A 19,834-nucleotide genomic window follows, 5' to 3' on the forward strand; every position below is an offset into this window, starting at 1 on the left:
AATTTTTTTTAAAAAATCTACGGAGTGGTTTAAAAATTATTCATTAATTTGTTTAAGTAGACCGAAATGTTTACAAAACCCCTAACAAGATCGAGTGCTTATCAAATCCTTCTTTATAGCAATTGGCAGGAGCTATCTGCATGATCTTTCACACACGTTTTTAAAAAGATTGAAACTACTATGAGGTGAAATTGCATGTTAAAAGCGTTTCGTTTTCTTCAGATTGCGACTAAACATCAAAATTTTCCTTTTTTACCTTATTTCTAACAATAAAAACTTCATCCCAAAATATCTCGATTACGCTCTTACAGTTCCGTTTTAACTTCACGAACATCGAGGCGACTATTGGAGGAAAGAGCTCCCCTGAACGATTTTGTAAGAACAGTTCAATGTGAGAAATATTGCTGCAAATAGAATAAGGTAATGGCGTCATTTCGTTGCTATGACAGCTCCCATGTCATTGCAACCCTGATCATGACAAATTTCCCTCTTTATCTAATACAACTGTGGTGGCAATTTTTTCCAAATGCTTGTTTGTGGCGACGAAGTTTATGCTCAAACTTGGCAGGTATTGACTCTGAAAAACTGTATCGAGCCACTTTGATATGCCAGTACGGCCTATTTTGTTGCATGGCCCTAGTTTCCCTTCGACTGTTTTGTAAAAATTTGGGCAACTTGCCAGAATTTTTTGGGCAAATGGATTACCGCCCCCCCTGGCAAAAAATTGCCCGTACGCCTATGGGAGGGAGGGTAACCCTGGTGCTACGGTTACCCTAGCAAGAAGGTTACCCTAGCACTCGCATATTTCTTCTTTTTTCACACGACGTATTTACTAGGTTAGGATATACAAGCAAGAGGGTTACCCTACCTGCCTTGTATACGTTCAGCTAGGGATAACTCGCCTACCCTAGCCTGTGAACATTCCTCTCCCCTAGTTCCCCGCTCGACCAAAGGCCTGTTCACAGGCTACGCCTACCCGGGTCAACTTTCCGCTGTCATGCGTGACCAGTAATCGTATCAATTTTGAACGGTATTATCCGATTTCTGAGCCGACTATAAACATTTGAAAAATAAAAAGTAGTCTGTCTACAATGATAATATTTTCCCATTTTTTTGTGTATTTGACGTGTTTTCTATAGTGAATTTCAAGATTATTTCAAAATTTGGACCGTTACAAAGAATGTCACGCATGACGAAACGCGTCAGCAAAGGTGGCAAAGTTGTCCCGGCTGATAGGGTAACCCTGCCTGTGAAATTTGATTGTAAACACTAGCAACCTTTAACCCGCTTGCTGGCGTAACCCTAGCACAAGGGTAACCCTATCTCCTTGTAAACAGGCCTTAGTCTAGCTCCGATCGATCCGATTTTGTCGATTTTGTCCATGCTGTTGACACACGCTATGACTGGGCTGCCTGTGGTGGTAAAAGGTGTCATATTACAACCCCTAAACTTAGCCTGTGAGCTACAATACACTTTCTCAAAGTCCTTCGCTTCGCGTAAAACATTAAAGATTTCTAACTGGTGCTTTGCGCTCGTCGAGGAAAATTTTGAGCTCGACTTGTAGGCAAGTCTACCTGCGAACAAGCTGAGCGCCCCTGGAGAGCTTGCTCGCAGGCTAAATAAAAAGCGGCCGCCACATCTCCTTAAATGACGGCCAATTTCTTTTCTTCTTTAGAGGCATCCAATGACTTGTTTTCTGTAAAATATATGTCCAAGGAGGCAAATATTGCCTACAATTTTCAATTACTTGAGGACCGTCAAACTGATTTCTAGACGACCGTTTTATTCATGTACATATTTCGATGCTTATGAAATACAAATGTATAAAATTTCCTATACGATTTTCTGAAGTTAACTTTTGCACATTTCACCGCCCAGGTCAAGTAATTTTCGTACAAAAAAGGATACCTAAAACTTTCGGAGTCAATTTGATGAAGAGAGGAATCAGAAAAATTCTCACTTTCGCAATACGTTAAACTGCATCTAAAATTTTCGGACTGAAGCCCTTGTAATATCGAAAAGGAGTGGGATAAGGTACAGATTTTATAGCGCCGCTTTGAATGCATTTCTAGAGATCTAAAAGTACTCTGGCTAGCCCGGAGGGGGGGCGGGGGGCGGGGTACTCCCATACATTACCTATACTGGTATGTGCCGCCCAACGGGGTCGTGATTTTGAAGCTCCTGGTTTAGAACCGGGTATCCATTTCAGAGGCGTTTTCTAGAACGGGGTATAATATTTCGAACGCACGAAAGCTCCAGTTTTGTTAGCAGCCATTTGAAATTATTCAAGGACAGATTGCTTTTAAAAATATTGTTCAATGAGTTAACAAGCAAACTGTTATACTCTCAGGTTGCACCCTAGAACGGAGTAAAAAAAATTGGCCCATTTCTAGAACGGGGTATCAGTTCTAGGGCGAATTCTAGAACGGGGTAAAAAAATTGGCCCATTTCTAGAACGGGGTACCAATTTTAGGGGAAATTTTTTATAGAACGGAGTGTCAATTTGGAGTCCTTTCGGCTCATACCCACCCAAAAAAAACCCAAGTGCTCCCCACCCCCCCCCCCCCCCCCCCGGGGGAAGGGCTAGCCTAAGTATTTCGGGAGGAAACCGTCACTGGGTGCCCCTGTTTCCGTTGTAGAGCCAACTGTACTTTTTCTGAATTAGTTGGGAGAATTTGATAAACATCAGAGCATACAGTCGAAACTCTCTAATAAAAAGGGGTCACTACGATGACGTCAATTTGACTCCACTTACAGTTTAAAGTATTCAGTAGCTAAACAACAGACGTATTGAGAAGCGATCGACGACCTGAAATACGTCTGCAGCTCGCAGGCTAGCTAAATCCAGTCTTAAAACTGCATTTAGGTTTATTAATTCACATTACAAAGACACTGTCTTTCAGTAGCATACAACATTGTACATGTCAGCTACGTACTTACAGTCGTAGACAAATCACTGTTTTAACGAAACTCTGGGGCCGAGATTTAGTGTCCTTTGTCCGTATTAGAGAGAGTCCGTATTATAGAGGGGTTTTTTTTAAAGAAAATATGTGAGAATTTTGTCGGGACATTGGAAACTGTCCTTAATATAGAGGTGTCCGTACCGAGAGGTTCGACTGTAATTTAATTCTCATTATTCGGCCGCATCAGGATATTGTCAGGAGATCGAAAATAGATGCTATCACGCAGCTCAGGCTACCATTTATTAGAATATCATTTTCATGAATTTCCACCTCACTTTTCTATTTATAGCTCAGATTGTGTTCATAAATAATACTGAATTTCCTTTTGTTTAAAAATACGTGTACAGACAAGCACCGCTCGCAGTTTTAAAGGAGCTGAATTCTGCTATCTTTGTTCAAATACAAATTTTTGACCTCGTATCCCACGTGACACCAGGATGGCCGAGTGGTTAAGGCGTTGGACTTAAGATCCAATGGACGTATTGTCCGCGTGGGTTCGAACCCCACTCCTGGTAATGATTTCCTTTTTTTTCTGCAATCGCTATCGTTTCTTTTCTATTTTTCTTTTCTTTTTTCTCCTCTTTTTGGTCAATCTTTTGAAAAAAGAATTGTTAATTTGAGACAACAACTTCCGCTAGTAACATGAACTAGGAAAATTAATACTTCTGAGAACTCGTTTGCTTGCTACTTTGGCGTGACTTGTCGCTTCTCTTGCCCACAGGTTAGCTAGTAACAAGAACTAATTTGACTTGTCAGCTAAATACCTACCATGTTTATTCGAATAAGCGCCCAACCTCGAATTAGCGCCCACCTCGAATAAGCGCCCATCTTAATGGCAGAAAAAGTTAATAAGCGCCCAGCCCCTCCTCCTCCCAATCAAACTCAAATAAGCGCTCACCCCCAACCCACCCACTTGAGTGAATAAATTCTAATAAGAGACTTTCCCGAGGACGGAGTTTTCTTAACAGTATTTTACAGAAACCTTGCTTTGTTACTTCTTCGCGTTCTGTTATTAGCATTTATTGTTTTGTTGCAAAATAAACATACTTCACTTGCTGAAAATGGTGAAAATTTAATAAGCACCCAGCCTCGAATAAGCGCCCACCTCGAATAAGCGCCCACTCTCAAGATCCAAAAATTTAATAAGCGCCCAGGGCGGTTAATCGAATGAATACGGTACTTATAATTCCTACTTACCTGTCACTTACCTGATAATCTGACCTCGCCCCAGTGTCTTCTCGTTTTCCAGTATTTTCGCTCTCGCCCCCCCCCCCCCCCCCCCCCGCCCCGTTTTCCCGGTGTACAACTTAACTCGCTCCCCACTTACAGCCGCGCGGCCCCGCCGCGCTATACTATCTGAACGCCTGGAACAGGCTACGTCAGGAAAGAAGTAAAGAAGTAACGCCGCCATATTGGAAAACGAGAAGACCCTGGGGACGAGGTTGCCCGATAATCATGCTGTCCACACGCAAACACGTGACCATGGTTTATATGGGTGATTCCGGTTTCCAAGCCCTGCAAAAACATGGAGTCAGTTCAATTGCAAGTAAATGTCAGTTTCGGGATTAAATTAGAAGGTTTCAGGGGCGTGTGCACACAATTTTCTAAATCCCCCTACCTCCCACCACCCCAAAACAACTTTTTTATGTTTTATACATCCAGCTTACCTTATTGCATCTGTGCGGGCGTCGGTACCAAGCGGCTACCAACTGCCACAATTGCAAAGATTCAAAGATTATGCCCCTGAGATCTTTGCGATTCCATGCGAGCCCCGAAGGTCTCACGTGCAACTGACGCAAAAGGCCATATTTTTCTTGCATTAAACGTGTTCTGAATAATTACGCATGTCTTTTTATTCTGGGTTAAGTTTAAGTGGGACATCCTCTTCTACTGTGCGAGCGTTCTAGTGGCCTAAAATAACTTTTTAAAGTAGTCTTTGCTGTGAGATCCTCAAGTGTCAAGTCCCTCGAACTTCCTTAGCTGTCTCATTCACGACAGCGTTGGTTCGCGTGCATATACTCTAACGATGCGGGTGGAGTTTTATCATACGGTATTTTTGCATTGCAGGAACCCCGATAAATCGGGCAGTCAGGATAAATTACCTTGATACTGACTCTCAACGACTTCCTCCTACCCTTGCATGCGCAGGAGATCATTGTTATCCGGTTGAACCTCCATTAAGCGGCAACCCTTTGCTAATTAACTTTAAAGCAGCCGATAATCAAGGCCCCGAAATATTTCAAGAAAAGAATTGCCAATTAAACCTCTATTAAGCTAGACTGTAAAAGAGTAGGTTTTTTCTCAAAATCTGTTTAGCGTAGCTTAAGAGTAACACACGCATAAAGTGCGCGAGCGTTACACACCCGTCGCCGGTAGTCAGTTTGTAGCGTTGCAGTTGTGTCCTCCGCTGCAGTTTGGTCCTCTCACCTATCAACCAATAGAATGGGGTTTTATTCAAATGTAGTTTTTAGTGTCTCTCCCAGTCTCGCCCTCTGTTTTCAGCCTCGCTCCAGATCGCTCAGCTCCGTACCTTAATTTGTTTGACTGCTCGCGCGTACTCACCCAAAAACACAGACTGTTTTGCAGCCTACTATTAAAAAAGCGGCCACCTTTTGACCACCCCGATGAGAGTTTTCACCGACAATTAAGTGCCAACCTCGTTCCCAGGATCTCTCTCCTACCCGTCGAGAGAACCGGCCTGGGAACGAGGTTGATTGCCGATAGAGATTGACGACTAATTGCAGTGGACCAGTTATCATGAATGAGCAATGCCGTTCCTGTCGCGTGTTTGTAGTAAATCGAATGTTTATTTATCAACCCAAATATCAGTTGACAGTACTTATATGGGAATGAAAGTTCTCCCTACTCAGCCTACTCCTTTCAGTAACTCTCGGCTGGGAGAGTCTCAGTTTCATTTCTTAATCACTCGTATGATTACAGACCGGATTGGACTCCACTCAGTCCTGTTACCAATTAATAATAACTTTAACAAAATTTGTGACACAATAGGCTATTTTTTAAAACAAAACACAAGAAATTCGAAATTTTTGTTTTGCTAGCAGTGAAAAAAAAAGGCCATTTAAGCGCGCGCGTGATGGCGCGTACTGACCAATTACTTAAGCATAACGCGTACTGTCCTATTAAACGGTCCAATTAAGGCTGAAATCGGGGCAGTTGATATGCAATCAGATTTTACAATTTTGCTATAGTTATCATTATAGTAATAATAATAATAGTAATAATAATAGCACTGTGCGAATTTCCGCAGGCACAGGAAAAGTCGCTAATTTTGCAGCTGCGTAATAGACATAGGGGGAAGAAACAACTGTATTCGCCGCCGTACCGATCGTTTCTATCGATACAAGTTTATCCAGTCGAAGTGTAAATAGTTTCACTTACTTGGTTTAAAGAGCGAAGAGTATTCAACACAAATGTTTCTCTTTTCCAAGCGCAAATGAAGTGATCGAATTTTCTTTGTTACTGTCAGTGCTTTGTATCGAAATGACCGGTTTCAGTATTCGCAGGCTCATGTCTCGCAAGGTGGCAGTTTTACCTAAGGAAAATATAAATATACTGTTTATAGTTGAACACGTCTTTACGTCGACCTCCGATGACGTAAAAATCATCAACCTCGTCCCCAGGGCTTTTCCCTCCAAAAATAGGTGGGACGAGGTTGGAAAATCATGTTTCTTTTGTTGTTTAATTAGCGGCATACCGTAAATTTAGGACAAATAAGGGAGAGTGCCCCCGGCTCTACAGCCTCCTAACTCTACTTACTCATTGTACAAAGAACTTTGAGAATATAGAACCAACCATATCGTAACTTAAAAACTGCATGATATTTTAAGCAGATGAGTTACCCTGGGTGCCAGAGGCTTTTCATGCGCGGTTTCCGGTTTCGGTCAAGTCTTAAAAAGTGACCCGCGCGAAAAGCGTTGCCGCTCGTGTCTTCGGCCGAACACGTGTCGGCCTGCGGCCGACGAAAGGAAGCTCTCCGTCGCACGCTAGAAAAAACCTCTGGTACCCAGGGTCCAGATGTGTCAATACCTCTAATTTAATCTGGAAGGGAACCGCCCACTGAGTGTTCCGTATGGCCAGTTCGGATTCTCGTAGACTACCACTTCCGTAATTAAGTGATCTTGCGCATACCCCAAGTATCATGCCTCAGGGCATAAATTACACCACAAAGTCATGCGCATTCTAGGTGGTCGCTTACAAGAGCCCAGACTGCGATCACTCTCTCTTTCTTCAGATTAAAAGTACGGGGAGAGAACGAGCATTTGCGTATCTCGCGAGTTTCGCTCGACGGTCTAAGAAAAAGAGAGACTGCTCGTAGTCTTACGAGAGGCTCGACTTTATAAACTTGACGGGTAAAAGTGCCCTGTTGCAAAAATTTCAGGGCGTTACTGATATGAGCGGTCTTACATCACCATCAGAAACTGCCGTCATAGAATTCAGAACTTGTGAAAAAAATCACTTGGGGTATATGATTGGGTGACCTGCGGTTAATTGTTTCACCAGCATCGGCAGTATTGTTTTTGACAGAAACATTATTTGCATAAACACAATATAAAGCTAGAAAGAGGTCAAATTTCTTTTAAGTATGTTTATACGACAGGGCTCTTGAACTCAGAACATCGAAGTGATTAATGGAATTGCGTCCAATTAGTGGGATCAAAAAGCTGATGGCATTACCACGGTGACGAAGTTTGCCCCAGGTCAACGAATATTAATAGAACTATAAATCGCGTTCCAAATTTACAAAGCTGAAAGTTTACTAGTAAATTACAAGAGTGTTCTCTTATGGTAATTGCCTCAAAAGAACTGTTTAAACACTCTAATGCTATTGGTCAACAGAGCGGTCATTAATCTGGATGGATACTGGGTCTATTTATTCGCTACAGAACATTCATGCCGTGTGTGAAATGCGAAACGGATTTATTTAGCTGCGAGCAAAGAACTTTCATGTGATTTCCTGGAGTTGAGTTCCTAAATGAGAACCCATCAAGACATTGAAAGAGTAAAGAATCAAACTCACACACCGTTAGAAAACTATGAGTACAAATGGCGTACTCCTCTCTAACGGTTCTTCGCAAGACGACGACCACGAAAGGGCGAGATTAGGATCTGTTATTTACCTTTGTATAATTGGAGTTTGCGGTGTTATCGCGAATTCTCTCGTCATTTTCGTATTCTGGAAATACCCAAAGCTCAGAACGGCTGCTAATCTGTTTATTCTAAACCTAGCAGTTTGTGATTTGATGCTGTCGCTGTTGGACAATACGTTTTCCATCGCGGCCACGTTGCATGGGAAGTGGTTGTTTGGTCGAGGCGGCTGCATCTCTTATGGATTTTTCCATTACTTTTTCATATGTTGTACTGTATCAACGCTTGCTGCGATTTCTGTGGATCGGTTTTTCTTCATAACAAGGCCAAGTCAAACCAGGGCTGTTCAAATAATTACACGGAGAAAAGCTATAGGAATACTAGCGATAATCTACTTGTATACAATTTTGTTTACCTTTCCACCCTGTGTTGGTTGGAACAATTTCGTGGAAGAGGCGATCTTTTACAGCGGCTGCTATATTAACTACGGCGATCAAAGAACGTCTTCGATAGCATATTCAGTAATCGCTCCCTTCTTTCTTTTCCTGATACCGCTTACGATAATGATTTATTGCTACGCAAGGATTTTTTTCGTCGTTCGTCGAAGCACGCAGCGAACTATTGGACGATCACTTGGGACGCAGACATCCGTCAGGAAACGACACCCACTTCTTAAGAGGACCCACATACAGACTGCTAAAATGATTATTGTCGTTATATTTTTCTCAATGATTGTTTGGGTTCCTTATGTTGTTGTCTCCTTCATCAAAGCCGCCAACGGGCACATAGCGCCTTTGGTGTCACACATCACTGTTCTTGTTGCCAAGTCGTGCGTGATTTACAACGTGCTAATTTACGCGATTTTGAACAGGAAACTTAAGGCTGCTATATTAGACGCAGTTTGTTGTGGAAGACAGACCTTTTCTCTGGTCGGAACCCCTAGTTCTGGCAGCAATGCTCAGAAGAATAGAATAAGTAGGATTTTGAGTGAAACCGATGGGCCATCGCCTGTATCGGACGCACAAAAGAACCGCCTCAGTGCTTTGTCAATACAACAATCTAATGATAGTGTCCACAGTCAATATGCGGATACTATTTCTGCGCCTCGTTCTCCAAAACTGAAGAACGGTATTTGGAAAGCTGTAGAGTTCAAGGACCAGGAAAGAAAAGACAGTGTTGTAGAAAATACCGGAAAGGAAGGTGCTGAAGTTTCTGGAAGTGCTGCCGATTCACATCTGGACAGAAATGGGAGCATAGACACTCCCTCGGGAACTTACACACGGAAAAAGGTTTCAAAACTTAAACGGCCCTCTGACACCAGTCAAGATAATGTCGAAGCTGAGAATATTGTTTCGCTCGGGGCCACGGAGGTAAAGAGCGCGTATTTAAACTCTGACGGAGTGACTAAAGATTCCTCCAAATACACCACAGCTGAGGATATGAAACTCACGGCGGGTTCACCGCTGGCTAGCTCAATCGCAGATTCTGTTCCTCAGCGTATTCACCACCTTTATTCGTCACGGAAGTCTCGCTCCCAAACCCTTTCTTCTCCATCCCAACTGTACAAGAAAGGTTCTCGTCCAATTAGCGCGCAACAAGTGACTAAGCGTATTTCACCTGCTTCGAGTGTTCCACGCGCGAGCAGCAGCACGGATCAAGAGAGTGACACTTCGAGAGGACATTCGCGCGAGCCTTCGCGTGAGCATTCTCGAGAGGGTTCTTTCGTTCATCGCTCGGCAAGCTCGCGAAGGACCAAAAAGCCACGATCCGCAAACAGGACAAATGCGAAACACCCACCGTCGCGGAGAAAAAGTTACAGCCACGTTAACTATGGCAGAAGAGGAGGAGCCATTGATCCTCTCCATACCACAGCCCAAGAACTTTTGGAAATACAAAATTACTGGAAGCGTATGAGTCTCTGTTTGGACGAAATTGATTTAGACGATGTGACTCGAGGCACGGAAATGGTTTAATTGGTGTGTTGTCCAATAACAAGCAGTTTTTTCCCTTCAAGATCACCTTCCAAATCCAAGAGTGCACAGGAATCCCACTCATCAACCTTTGTTCCTTTTCCTTAAGAGGGGAGCGGTTGATACATAAACACAGGCTATGCGAATTCGAATTTCCTGTGATCAGCTAGCCTGGGAGAAAGGAAAAGAAAAAAGAAGAAGAACACCTGGGAGTGAAAGAATTCATCCTTTCTAACCTTTCCAGAATCGTACCTTTCATAATATTGCTCCCATGAGTCAGTTTTGTACAAGACACAAGCCTAAATTTTTCAAGTTAAGTTGTTTAAATTTAAAATCTCTTGCAGCGTTTGCTATCTTTGTTACTTTTTACCAATGAATGATTCGGTTTGTACGTTTTCTTAGCTGACGACTGTGTCAGCTATGAGCATCACTTCTAGCAGGCGTGGCAGGCTACGGTTGGTTTTTAAAGAACAAGGGAAAGAAGCAAGATTTTACAGTTGGCCAAAATATTTTGTATCGCTTATTAGTCCCTCTGGTCTTCTTCCTCTTTTTATTTTGTAACGTTGGTCCTTTAGTGCCTCCAAAACTAAACTCATTTTTATAAAGCGCACGAGGGGAAAAGACGAAGGTAGTTCTCTCTTCTTCTGCCCGCGCGTGAGTCCTCGTACAATCGGCGCCTGCTACGGAGGCTATAGATCTGCTTTCTGATCCTCTTTAGACCTGTTAGCATGATGGTCATCCTGAAACTGACTGTTAGGTTTGCTGGTACGTTCAATTCGCAATGAGTATTTATTTTTCGCAAGATTATCATGCCCATAGATTAATAAATTCTTAGACCATTTGAGAATCAAACTAATATATTTGGAACCAGCAGTTTTATTTAAGAAGATATTTTTTGTGTATTGTATGGCCCAATAAATCGTTGAGTCAGTATAAACGAGCGACTTACCTCTTGAGTAACAGATTTAATTTACAAGGCAGGCGACGAAGTCGTGTTGTTGCAATCGCCGCACTTCCTTTGGCAGACACCTTCAGCTAATCAAATAACTTTTACAGCTTCCAGTTCTTAATACCCGACGTAGTTAATCTATTGTTTAGTTATCAAACTCATTCCGGAATTTAATCGGAATCATAATCCATAGATCAAGTCCCGATTAAGTCTCTTTTACTTGCCAGCGAGGGCAAGCGCGAAGCGAGCGAGGAGCTCCAGACACGCTCGACCGGGGAAGGTGCATTCCCCCGTCGCGCGTGTGTCGTGTCTGGCGGTGCTTCTCGCTCGCTTTCGCGCTCTCTTTCGTTCGCCTGAAAAACGCGAAAATAATAATAATAATAATAATAATAATAATAATAATAATAATAATAATAATAATAAGCCTTTTCCGCAGGCCATAATCGAACAACACTCATTTTTTTCCTGTGAGTTCAATTATCGGCGAACAAATCGAACTCTCAGTAATTGAACTCAAACCAGTTCGATTAAGTTTGATTACTTCGGTAGTCGAACAATTATTAAATTGCACGACTCTTTTCAATCAGTTCGAGTTCGCAATTCGACTACATACCGAACCAATCAAACTTAATCAAACGAATCCAACTAAAACCGAACTCAGTCAAACAAATGCGATTGATTTCCTTTAAACCCTTATATCAATATTCAGATTCTCATTTTTTGCTCAGATCAGTAGGCCACCTGATTTCCCTAGAGTTGAATTCCTGGCCGGGGATCGAATCCTAGTTCAGAAAGAGAAAGAAACATTCATTGTGGGTTTTTACGTCCTCTACAACGAAACGTCGCATGAGGAAATTTCGCCGGGTCTTGGTAGTGCAGGGACAGAAAAGAAAGGTACCAAAAAGTATGCTGCGCCCGCAAATTGTTGTCTTGCTTATTAAACCTACGGTTTTTGTGTCGTTTTTACCTCTGCTAAAGCTGCCCCTACACATGCATTATCTTATATTTGATATTAATGGCTGAACCCTGCCTAAAATCCCACCACTGTCAGCGCTAGCCACGGCAGTTGGTCTACAAAATTGAGTCCTTGCTAATTGAAACTATGCTCTGTTCACTTCTGCTGAAAATGATATGTCTCTCCCTCTAACAGCAAGTTTTACTGGTTGATCACAAAAAATGATAGAGGGACGGAAGGGGAGACGCTCAGTCAAGCCTGGAGTCGCCTCCTTCACTGGCAAACTCCTTTTGTAACGGTAACAACACTGACCGTGAGGAGTCTGATCACTGTCGCTCCCCGTTCTCTCTACCATTCTTTCACCCGTTCTCTAAAACAGGACAGCTGGGTGATACCAGCGGACTGGAAACCACCTGAGTCTCAAGCTCTTCTTTTATAGTTCTCGGAGAATAAGCTATCTCTTGAAATTAAAAAGTCAGTGAAAAGTCACAATTTATGATATTTAAAACCATAAACAGAAACACTGGTAACAAAAAGACAATCATGCCGAAAAAATAAACACCAAATCGCGCGAGTTATAATGTTATAAAGTGCACAAAATCATTCATATTTGTACTTTGACGATGACATGGAAACAACACATTGACAACTTTTCAACCGAAATATCAAAAAGAAACAAGGGAGAATGATCTAGCTCATTCTCTCTTGAAAGAAACAGACATTATCATGACATAAGGCACCGCTTATATGACCTTACCAACAATCTTAAATACAATGATAGCTTATGATGATCAGCCCATACTTGGCATTTATAAAAAAAAAAATCGTTTAGAGTGTTACCAACCTCGTCCCCAGGGCGCTCCCCGGCCGAAGACGAGGTTGAGTGTTTTACACTGTTTAAAGTTAGGTAGAAAACCAACCGCGCCTGATTGCGTTTAATTGAGATATGACCAAGACGTTAAATTATGGGTCATGTTTTTGAATAAACTATTCCCTGTACGAGCACTTACCTCATTAAAACGACTAGGATTTTATGGCCCGAAGGTGACCGCGTTAACGGGGTTTGCGTTGCCGACTATATATAACAAATGAAGTCGGACGTGGGGGAGTATTACATAACTTAATAGTATACAGAGTCCAGAAGGGAAATGAAAGAAGGAAAAGACATCAAGACCTTCGCCAAGATTAGGGTCGGTAAAACTGTTTTACCTAAATTTACCGAAATTTATATAGCTTTGTATGGAGACGCCAGATTGGTGCCCCTCTGAGGGGCACAAACATGGCGGACGGAAACCGAAAAATCTGTTACCGAGTTTTGCTACGAATTCATCCCTTGCGGAAATCATTAACTTGAAACTAGTATTTTTCCTGATACAAAAACTGTTCAGGTAGAAAAATACCCCAATATAATAAGTCTCCTTTTTGTGACTTTTATCCTACACGACAGCTGTCATGGTCGCCACGTTAATTGCCGTGTCACGCAAAAGGCTAGAAATTCAAGCTTACTCTATTACGAAACGAAAGACCCTTTCGAAGTAAAAATTCTTCAAAAAGTAACACTTTGAAAGGAAAAACTTAGGAGGATCGACAAAAAGAAAAGTTTCTCGGAAAGCTCTTAGGATCATAGGATTGGATGGAAGGTCCGTTGCAGGTGGATAGTGGAGCAATATTTTAATTAGATTTTTCGGGTCAACTTTTCATGGTTTTTCGCGTTTTTCACCGGTCTCTTCGACGAAATCGTGTTCATTCTGCTATGGTTCGAAAGGTTTCTCCCCCTGCACAAGTATTACAAAGTTAAAAATGATGACGTCAGAAGCGGTACAAGGGACGTTGATGGGTTAATAAATCATTCAATGTTATGGGGAACTGGGTACAAGTCCTTGTTTTATGTAAAGCATACAACAGACCCACATGGTCAGAAAGAGCGCACCAAGGGTCAATTTAATAAAATTTTTACAAGTGTAATTCGCAGATTAAAACGTGAACTGCTGTCAAAAAGACAACTGTATAGACAGTAGTTACAACATGAATAGACGGTAGTTACAATATTTAGGGTAACCATTCACTTAAAGTCTGGAACAGGTAGTTTCACATGTAAATTAAAATTAGTATAGGTAATAGCATGATTTGTAGTGATATTTGGCATAAATACCACGAGTGATATTTCGAAATTGTTATACGTAATTTCACGAGCTGTCAGGCGAGTGAAATTTGAGACAATTTTGAAATATCATGAGTTGTTTTTATGCCAAATATCATTTAAAAAATCAAGCCAATTATTTGTTTAAACTACTACCCGCAAAAGGTTTGTAATTTTCACATTTAGGTATTTCAAATTAAGCTGAAATACCACTGCTCTGAGCCAATCAAATTGCAGAAATTTCTCATGTAGTATAAAACTTGTAATCGTTGTATTTACCCTCGAACGTACAACGTAGAAGGTGGTGGTGGATGCCACCCCCCCCCCCCCCCTGTAAGTTTTTTTGAGTTTTTTACTAGAGGATAAAACATCAGCAGCTAACTTTTTCAGTAGCTGTTCATTCATCCCTCGCGCACATTTTTAGACGAGTTCAGTGATAAACAGTTACTATGGTTACGAGATATGACGTCATAAGTAGCAGGTGGTCAAGCCATTTTTGTGTGAAAATACATGTTTTTTTAACTTCTTTCAACAATAAAAGTAAATCTTGTGGCTAAAATCATGCAAAGTGTTTATTTATGTGTTATTTTTCATGTAAAGTAAAAAAAAAAAACCTTTTTCTCATGGTTTTAACCTGATTTCTAATTCTTGGTAAAATCCAAGATGGTGACCATTGTTGGTGATGTCACCGGCAGATCACCGGCCTCCAGCAGGGCCACCACCCATAAAATATACCTCATCTTGTTAAGAAGTTCAAAGGCTTTCCACTAAAGGTAAAATCGTTTCAAAATACGGCAACATGTCAAAAACTCCAGGGAGGGGGGAGGGGTTCCATCCACCCCCCCCCCCTTTGTACCATGGTGAGGGTATGAATTTGCGTGTATGTCCGAGGGTTAAATTGACCCGAAATCCCCCAAATGGTTGGTGTGAGTCACTCTGATTAATATTGACAAACCTACGATCAAACGAAGGTCAGGCAAGTAGGATTGTCTGACTGCAGTTTAAATTGAACCAGATAAAGCCATTCAAAAACTTGAAAATTTATTGAGAAAATATATGGGTTGCTGGACGCATTGTCTGGGTGTTATGATTATAACAAAAATCTCTTAATATCTGATTGGCTATCAGCAGGCCTGACTTCAGCATTAACAGGACAGTTCACATCATGCCTAAGTGACTGGACCTGCCTTGTACCCAGACGTCTCTCTTTTGATGAAAATGTGCGCGCAAAGGAAGGCGGGAAGGAGACAAAGAGCGAGACGGCACCTCGCCTGCCATCTGTATCCTTCCCATGGTCCCTTGCGGTTCATCACCAGTCACTCGTTTCGCGCTCGCCTCTGCCATGCAAAAAATGAAGTGCCTGAGGAGGAGGCTGTGACTGTACGTTACACTGTACCTTAGCTGTTCCCAGGTATTTTTTTTTTCAATTCTAGCAGACTCCAAGGTCTTGCAAGATCATGTGTTAATATTAAAAAAGGTTACCTAAATTATAGCAATTTTTTTACAGTTATGACAAGACAAGAAGATTTATTTCACTCAGCTCAATTTTACATGTGATACAGACTGAATTAACATAGACACTATATGCAGTGGTTAGGTTTTGTTTCATCACTCATATGCTTAAAGAGCGAATTGGATTTCACTCATTAGTTTTTTTTTGGTAAATTTTGGAGTTTTTGATTAGCTGTATCTTGTTCAATATTTACCCAATAAATACCAAACACCAAACTTCAGGATCTTTCAAGGCTGGGAGTGCTCTTGCTGACTATGTGAGTCACTGTACTGAAAAATCCAATAATAAACAGACTCAAACCCAGACACCCACATTAAATTTAGTAATTTCCAGTCAGATTTTAGTCTGCATGCAGACCCCAGAGCCTCTTGGGGACATAAGCATGAGCACTAGGAGGCTATGGGGACACAGGATTTGAAGTCCTAGATTTCAGGACTTCCCGTCATTTCTGATTCAAAACTAAGTTGGCGGATTCTCTTTTAAAATCTTTGAATCACCTAAATCTACAGTCATTGACACTTTTGGCAAGAGCAAGTGAATGCTATTAGAAACGTAGAAAATTAGAAATGACGGGAAGTCCTAAAGTCTAGGACTTCAAATCCACCCACAACCTTACGGTGGCCCAGAAGGGTCACACACGCAAATTAAAAATGTTGCTACAAACTAAAAATTTTACCTGCAAATTAAAAATAGGACATTCGAATTACAAATTGTACATGCAAACTAAAAATATTACAAACATGAAACATGAACAGGCCGACAGCTGTAAGGCCAGGTCGCACGGCTCAGACCAGGTCCTCATCATTCATACTGGGCACGCAGGACTTTTCACTTTTAATTTGCATCGATATATTCTATTTTCAATTTGCAGCACAATTTTTAGTTTGCATGTACTATATTTAATTTGCAGATAATATTTTTAGTTTGCATGCACAATTTTTAATTTGCAGCAACATTTTTAATTTGCATGTGTGACCCTTCTGGGCCACTGTACAGCCTCCTGGTCCTCGTGCTCAGGGCACCCAGGAGGCTGTGGGGACAAGAATGATATGTGCGGCAAAGAAATTGGGGGAGACCTGTACACAAGCTATTCACCATGTTCACTGAGACCATAAAGCACCTTGTTTGCCCCCAAAGTTTTGCATAACCACCAGGCATTGTTTCCAGTATCTCCTGAGTATTACAGTTGTCCCAAGAAAAAATTGAATTCAATGGTTATGCATTTTTTTTGGTGGTGTGAGGGGGGGGGGGGGGGGGGGAGGGAATTATGGTCTTGATGAATATGGTGAATTGGGTAAAGGAGATAAAAAAGAAGCATTTTCATCGCTTGTTTTGTTCTCTCTTGGCTTACGTGGTTCTATAAGGAATCATAGCTTAGAACCTATGCATACAAAAATAGTTTCATAAATGTTAGAACTTTCAGATCAAAACCTTTGGTCATCTGACGATCCAAGCTCATTTAGTCCTCCATGAGTTCCCACAGATAGTTAGCAATGTCATAGTTGGACTTCTCGCTTTTTCTCAAACAAAACGGTTTTACATCACTCAAATTTGCAACAAATCCTTTTACCAGGTCATCCTCACATTCATAATCCCATCTTATATGGCTTACGTTACTGTAAAGGCTGAAATTGTACTTCGCTTGAGGAAGAACCTCTTCATTTTTGCTTTCAACCTCTGTCGCTTTTTTCTTGAACTCGTTGATTTCTTCTTCTTTCTCTGTGATGTTTTTCTCGAAGACTTTGACATCTACCTCCAATTTCTCGATGTGCTGTAACGTTGTTTTCTTTTCCTCCTGTAGACTCTCTACTCCACCTGAATTTTCGTCGATTTTCGCCAATCTCTCCTCTTCTTCTTTCTCGGCCAGTAACTTGGTTAGTCCTTGTATAGTTGCTTTGACATCTTCTTGCTGAAGGGAGCGTTGCTTGTGAATTTCGTCGAATTCATTTGAAAGCCTGTCCAACGATTCTTCGTCTTCTACGCTAGAAAGAACCGTTACAACTTCATTTACAGTGTCTAGTGCTTCCTTGAAGGACATTGTCGTTAAAATACTCTCTTGCAGTTGATTAAACTTTGATAACAACAAAACCAAATTTTTGAAAAAATGGCGGTCGGTAAATACTCGTTCCCAGTCTTTTCCCAGTCATCTCAGGCGTTCAGCGCCCAGTTTCTCTCGGTTTCAAACATGTCGGAACATCGGAGGCAAGCTTTTGCAGAGGTTTACGAAAGAGCGAAGGTTTTGCAAGCTAAAAAATGCCATGATGGCGCCATAAAAGAATTGAATAAATTGATTGAACTTTCTGAAAACATTAAAAATGAGGACGATCTACCAAAAGTCCTGATAGCCCGCGCGTGGAATGACAGAGGACATTTGAAGTATTTGCAAGTCGACTTTTATGGTGCTGTGGAAGACTTCTCTCAAGCTATACTTCTGGATAACGAGTTTGCAGTGCCTTTCTATAACAGAGGGCAGATTCATTATAGAATGGGTATGTATAAATGTAACTATGAAACCTTATAGTTACGAAGCTTGAAAATATTAGGACTCTTATAGATGTATAACGTAGCTACGATGGGATGTTCAATTTTATCCTTGGTTTAAGTTTTATTTCCCTTTGTTTTGGCTTTAGAACATGGCTATAGAAATCTCTTTCATATACCTTCTGACTGAGTCTTGTGGTGGAGCATGTTTTTTTTTTCCATAGTTACTTTTTATTTGTTTAATTTGTACCTTATATTTACTGAATAGACTGCAGTAGATAGTCTTTGATGAATTTCTCACTGGCTATGATGGTATCTATATTACAATCGGCTTTGGGTAGGGGTTCTACGAGGCCAGAGGTACCTTTCAACGAAGAGTGACTTAAGTCGCCCCCCCTCCCTCCCTCTGCCCCAAGAACTAAGTTTGTGTGCTCAAAGGGACAGTGTCCCGATTATGCACATGCATGCACAAGCATCATCTGTTTTTTCTTAAAAAGACAATAGAACTGTCATATTGATGCAACAAGATTTCAGTTGGGACTGCACCTCCAATGGAGACTTGTTGTTTACATCATCAAGTGATATTTTAGACTTTCAAAGAAGTCTTTCGCCTTATTTACAATTCAGATCGCGGCACAAAGACTTATCGCAGTTTTGTTGCTAGCTCGGCCACCTTGAGACCCAAAAAGCTCATTGCCCTCACTTTTAAAACAGCTTTTCTGCTGTAAAACTTGTGACAGAGGTCAATTTGTGGCAAGTCCGACTCAAGTAATCTTTGCTCACATTCTAGCCTCAAAAGTCATGTGTGATCTCATTGCACTCATTTCCCTAAACATGTAGTGCCATTTGCTTGATTTTGTTGGCAGTAGGGAGGTTTATTTAAAAGTTTACTAAGACAGTCGTTGCAAAACATTGTGCCTCACAAAGCTTAATTCCACAAGATCTTATTGGTCACATCTAAGTCTTTATGGTTTCTTTCTTATATAGCCTTTATTCAGTGCTGTTCCATTTCTGTGTATTCCTTCCACTATTATCTGAGCTTCTATGGAAGTGGGCAGGAGAAAATTAATGAGCCTTCAACTGGTATTAAAGTGCTTCCATTCTCTTGATCCTCCAGCCAATGGCAAAGAAAGGAATGCCAAAAAATCCTGATTTCTCCCAAATCTAAACTTAAAGGGAACAATATATCATTGATCTGTAATTCTGAGAAGTTTTAGTGCAGAATCGAACTCAGCCAAGTGCGATGCAAAAGTATTTTTCAAGGTTCTCTTACTCTTTTCGCATCTTTTGAATTAGTGACATCCTGTCAGAAAATCAAAGTTTTGTACATGCACAGTAATGGGATACTGTTCCTTTAACAACAGTCTGTTGCGCATTCAAATGAAAAATATTGCCTAATATATCTGCAGGGAGATACAAGGATGCAGTAGAAGACTTGAGAGAGGCCATCAGAATTGACCCAAGCTTTGAAGATGCTAAAATATATTTACACCAAGCAATTCAAGACTGGAATAATACCTTGGAAAATTGAATCGATCTACTCTGATAACATGTGTGGGAACAGCAGCATTGCGTGACTCTGGCCTGAGCAGCTGCGAAGGAGACTAAGTCCACACTTGACACTGCTCTCTACTACGATGTGCACTAAACATGAGAATTTCCATTCATGCAGTAGGAGTGTGCAACAAAAGTCTGTCACTAGTGAACATCCCCTCTCCCCACTTGCATTAGGCAATTGAAAGCAAGTGAAGTGTTTT

The 19,834-nt window shown here is 41.3% G+C and overlaps 2 protein-coding genes and 1 non-coding gene across 3 annotated transcripts; 2 read left to right on the plus strand and 1 right to left on the minus strand.

Moving 5' to 3' along the window:
* The first annotated feature begins 3,394 nt into the window (after positions 1-3,394).
* Trnal-uaa (transfer RNA leucine (anticodon UAA)) lies at positions 3,395-3,478 on the plus strand. The gene has a single exon. It is a non-coding gene; the product is annotated as a tRNA-Leu (tRNA).
* Positions 3,479-7,603: 4,125 nt separating this feature from the next.
* LOC140946798 (uncharacterized) lies at positions 7,604-10,093 on the plus strand. The gene has a single exon (XM_073395907.1). It carries the CDS (start codon positions 8,018-8,020, stop codon positions 10,040-10,042), a length of 2,025 nt encoding a protein of 674 aa, XP_073252008.1. The 5' UTR covers positions 7,604-8,017; the 3' UTR covers positions 10,043-10,093.
* Positions 10,094-16,959: 6,866 nt separating this feature from the next.
* LOC140946413 (uncharacterized) lies at positions 16,960-17,697 on the minus strand. Its single transcript, XM_073395526.1, has one exon. It carries the CDS (start codon positions 17,632-17,634, stop codon positions 17,056-17,058), a length of 579 nt encoding a protein of 192 aa, XP_073251627.1. The 5' UTR covers positions 17,635-17,697; the 3' UTR covers positions 16,960-17,055.
* Positions 17,698-19,834: the final 2,137 nt, after the last annotated feature.

The sequence above is a fragment of the Porites lutea genome, chromosome 8, assembly GCF_958299795.1.
Source record: "Porites lutea chromosome 8, jaPorLute2.1, whole genome shotgun sequence".
Lineage (NCBI taxonomy): Eukaryota > Metazoa > Cnidaria > Anthozoa > Scleractinia > Poritidae > Porites > Porites lutea.

Excerpts from the sequence above, each read along its gene's own strand:
- LOC140946413 (XM_073395526.1), bottom strand. The coding sequence starts at position 17,634 with ATGTCCTTCAAGGAAGCACTAGACACTGTAAATGAAGTTGTAACGGTT.
- LOC140946798 (XM_073395907.1), top strand. The coding sequence starts at position 8,018 with ATGAGTACAAATGGCGTACTCCTCTCTAACGGTTCTTCGCAAGACGAC.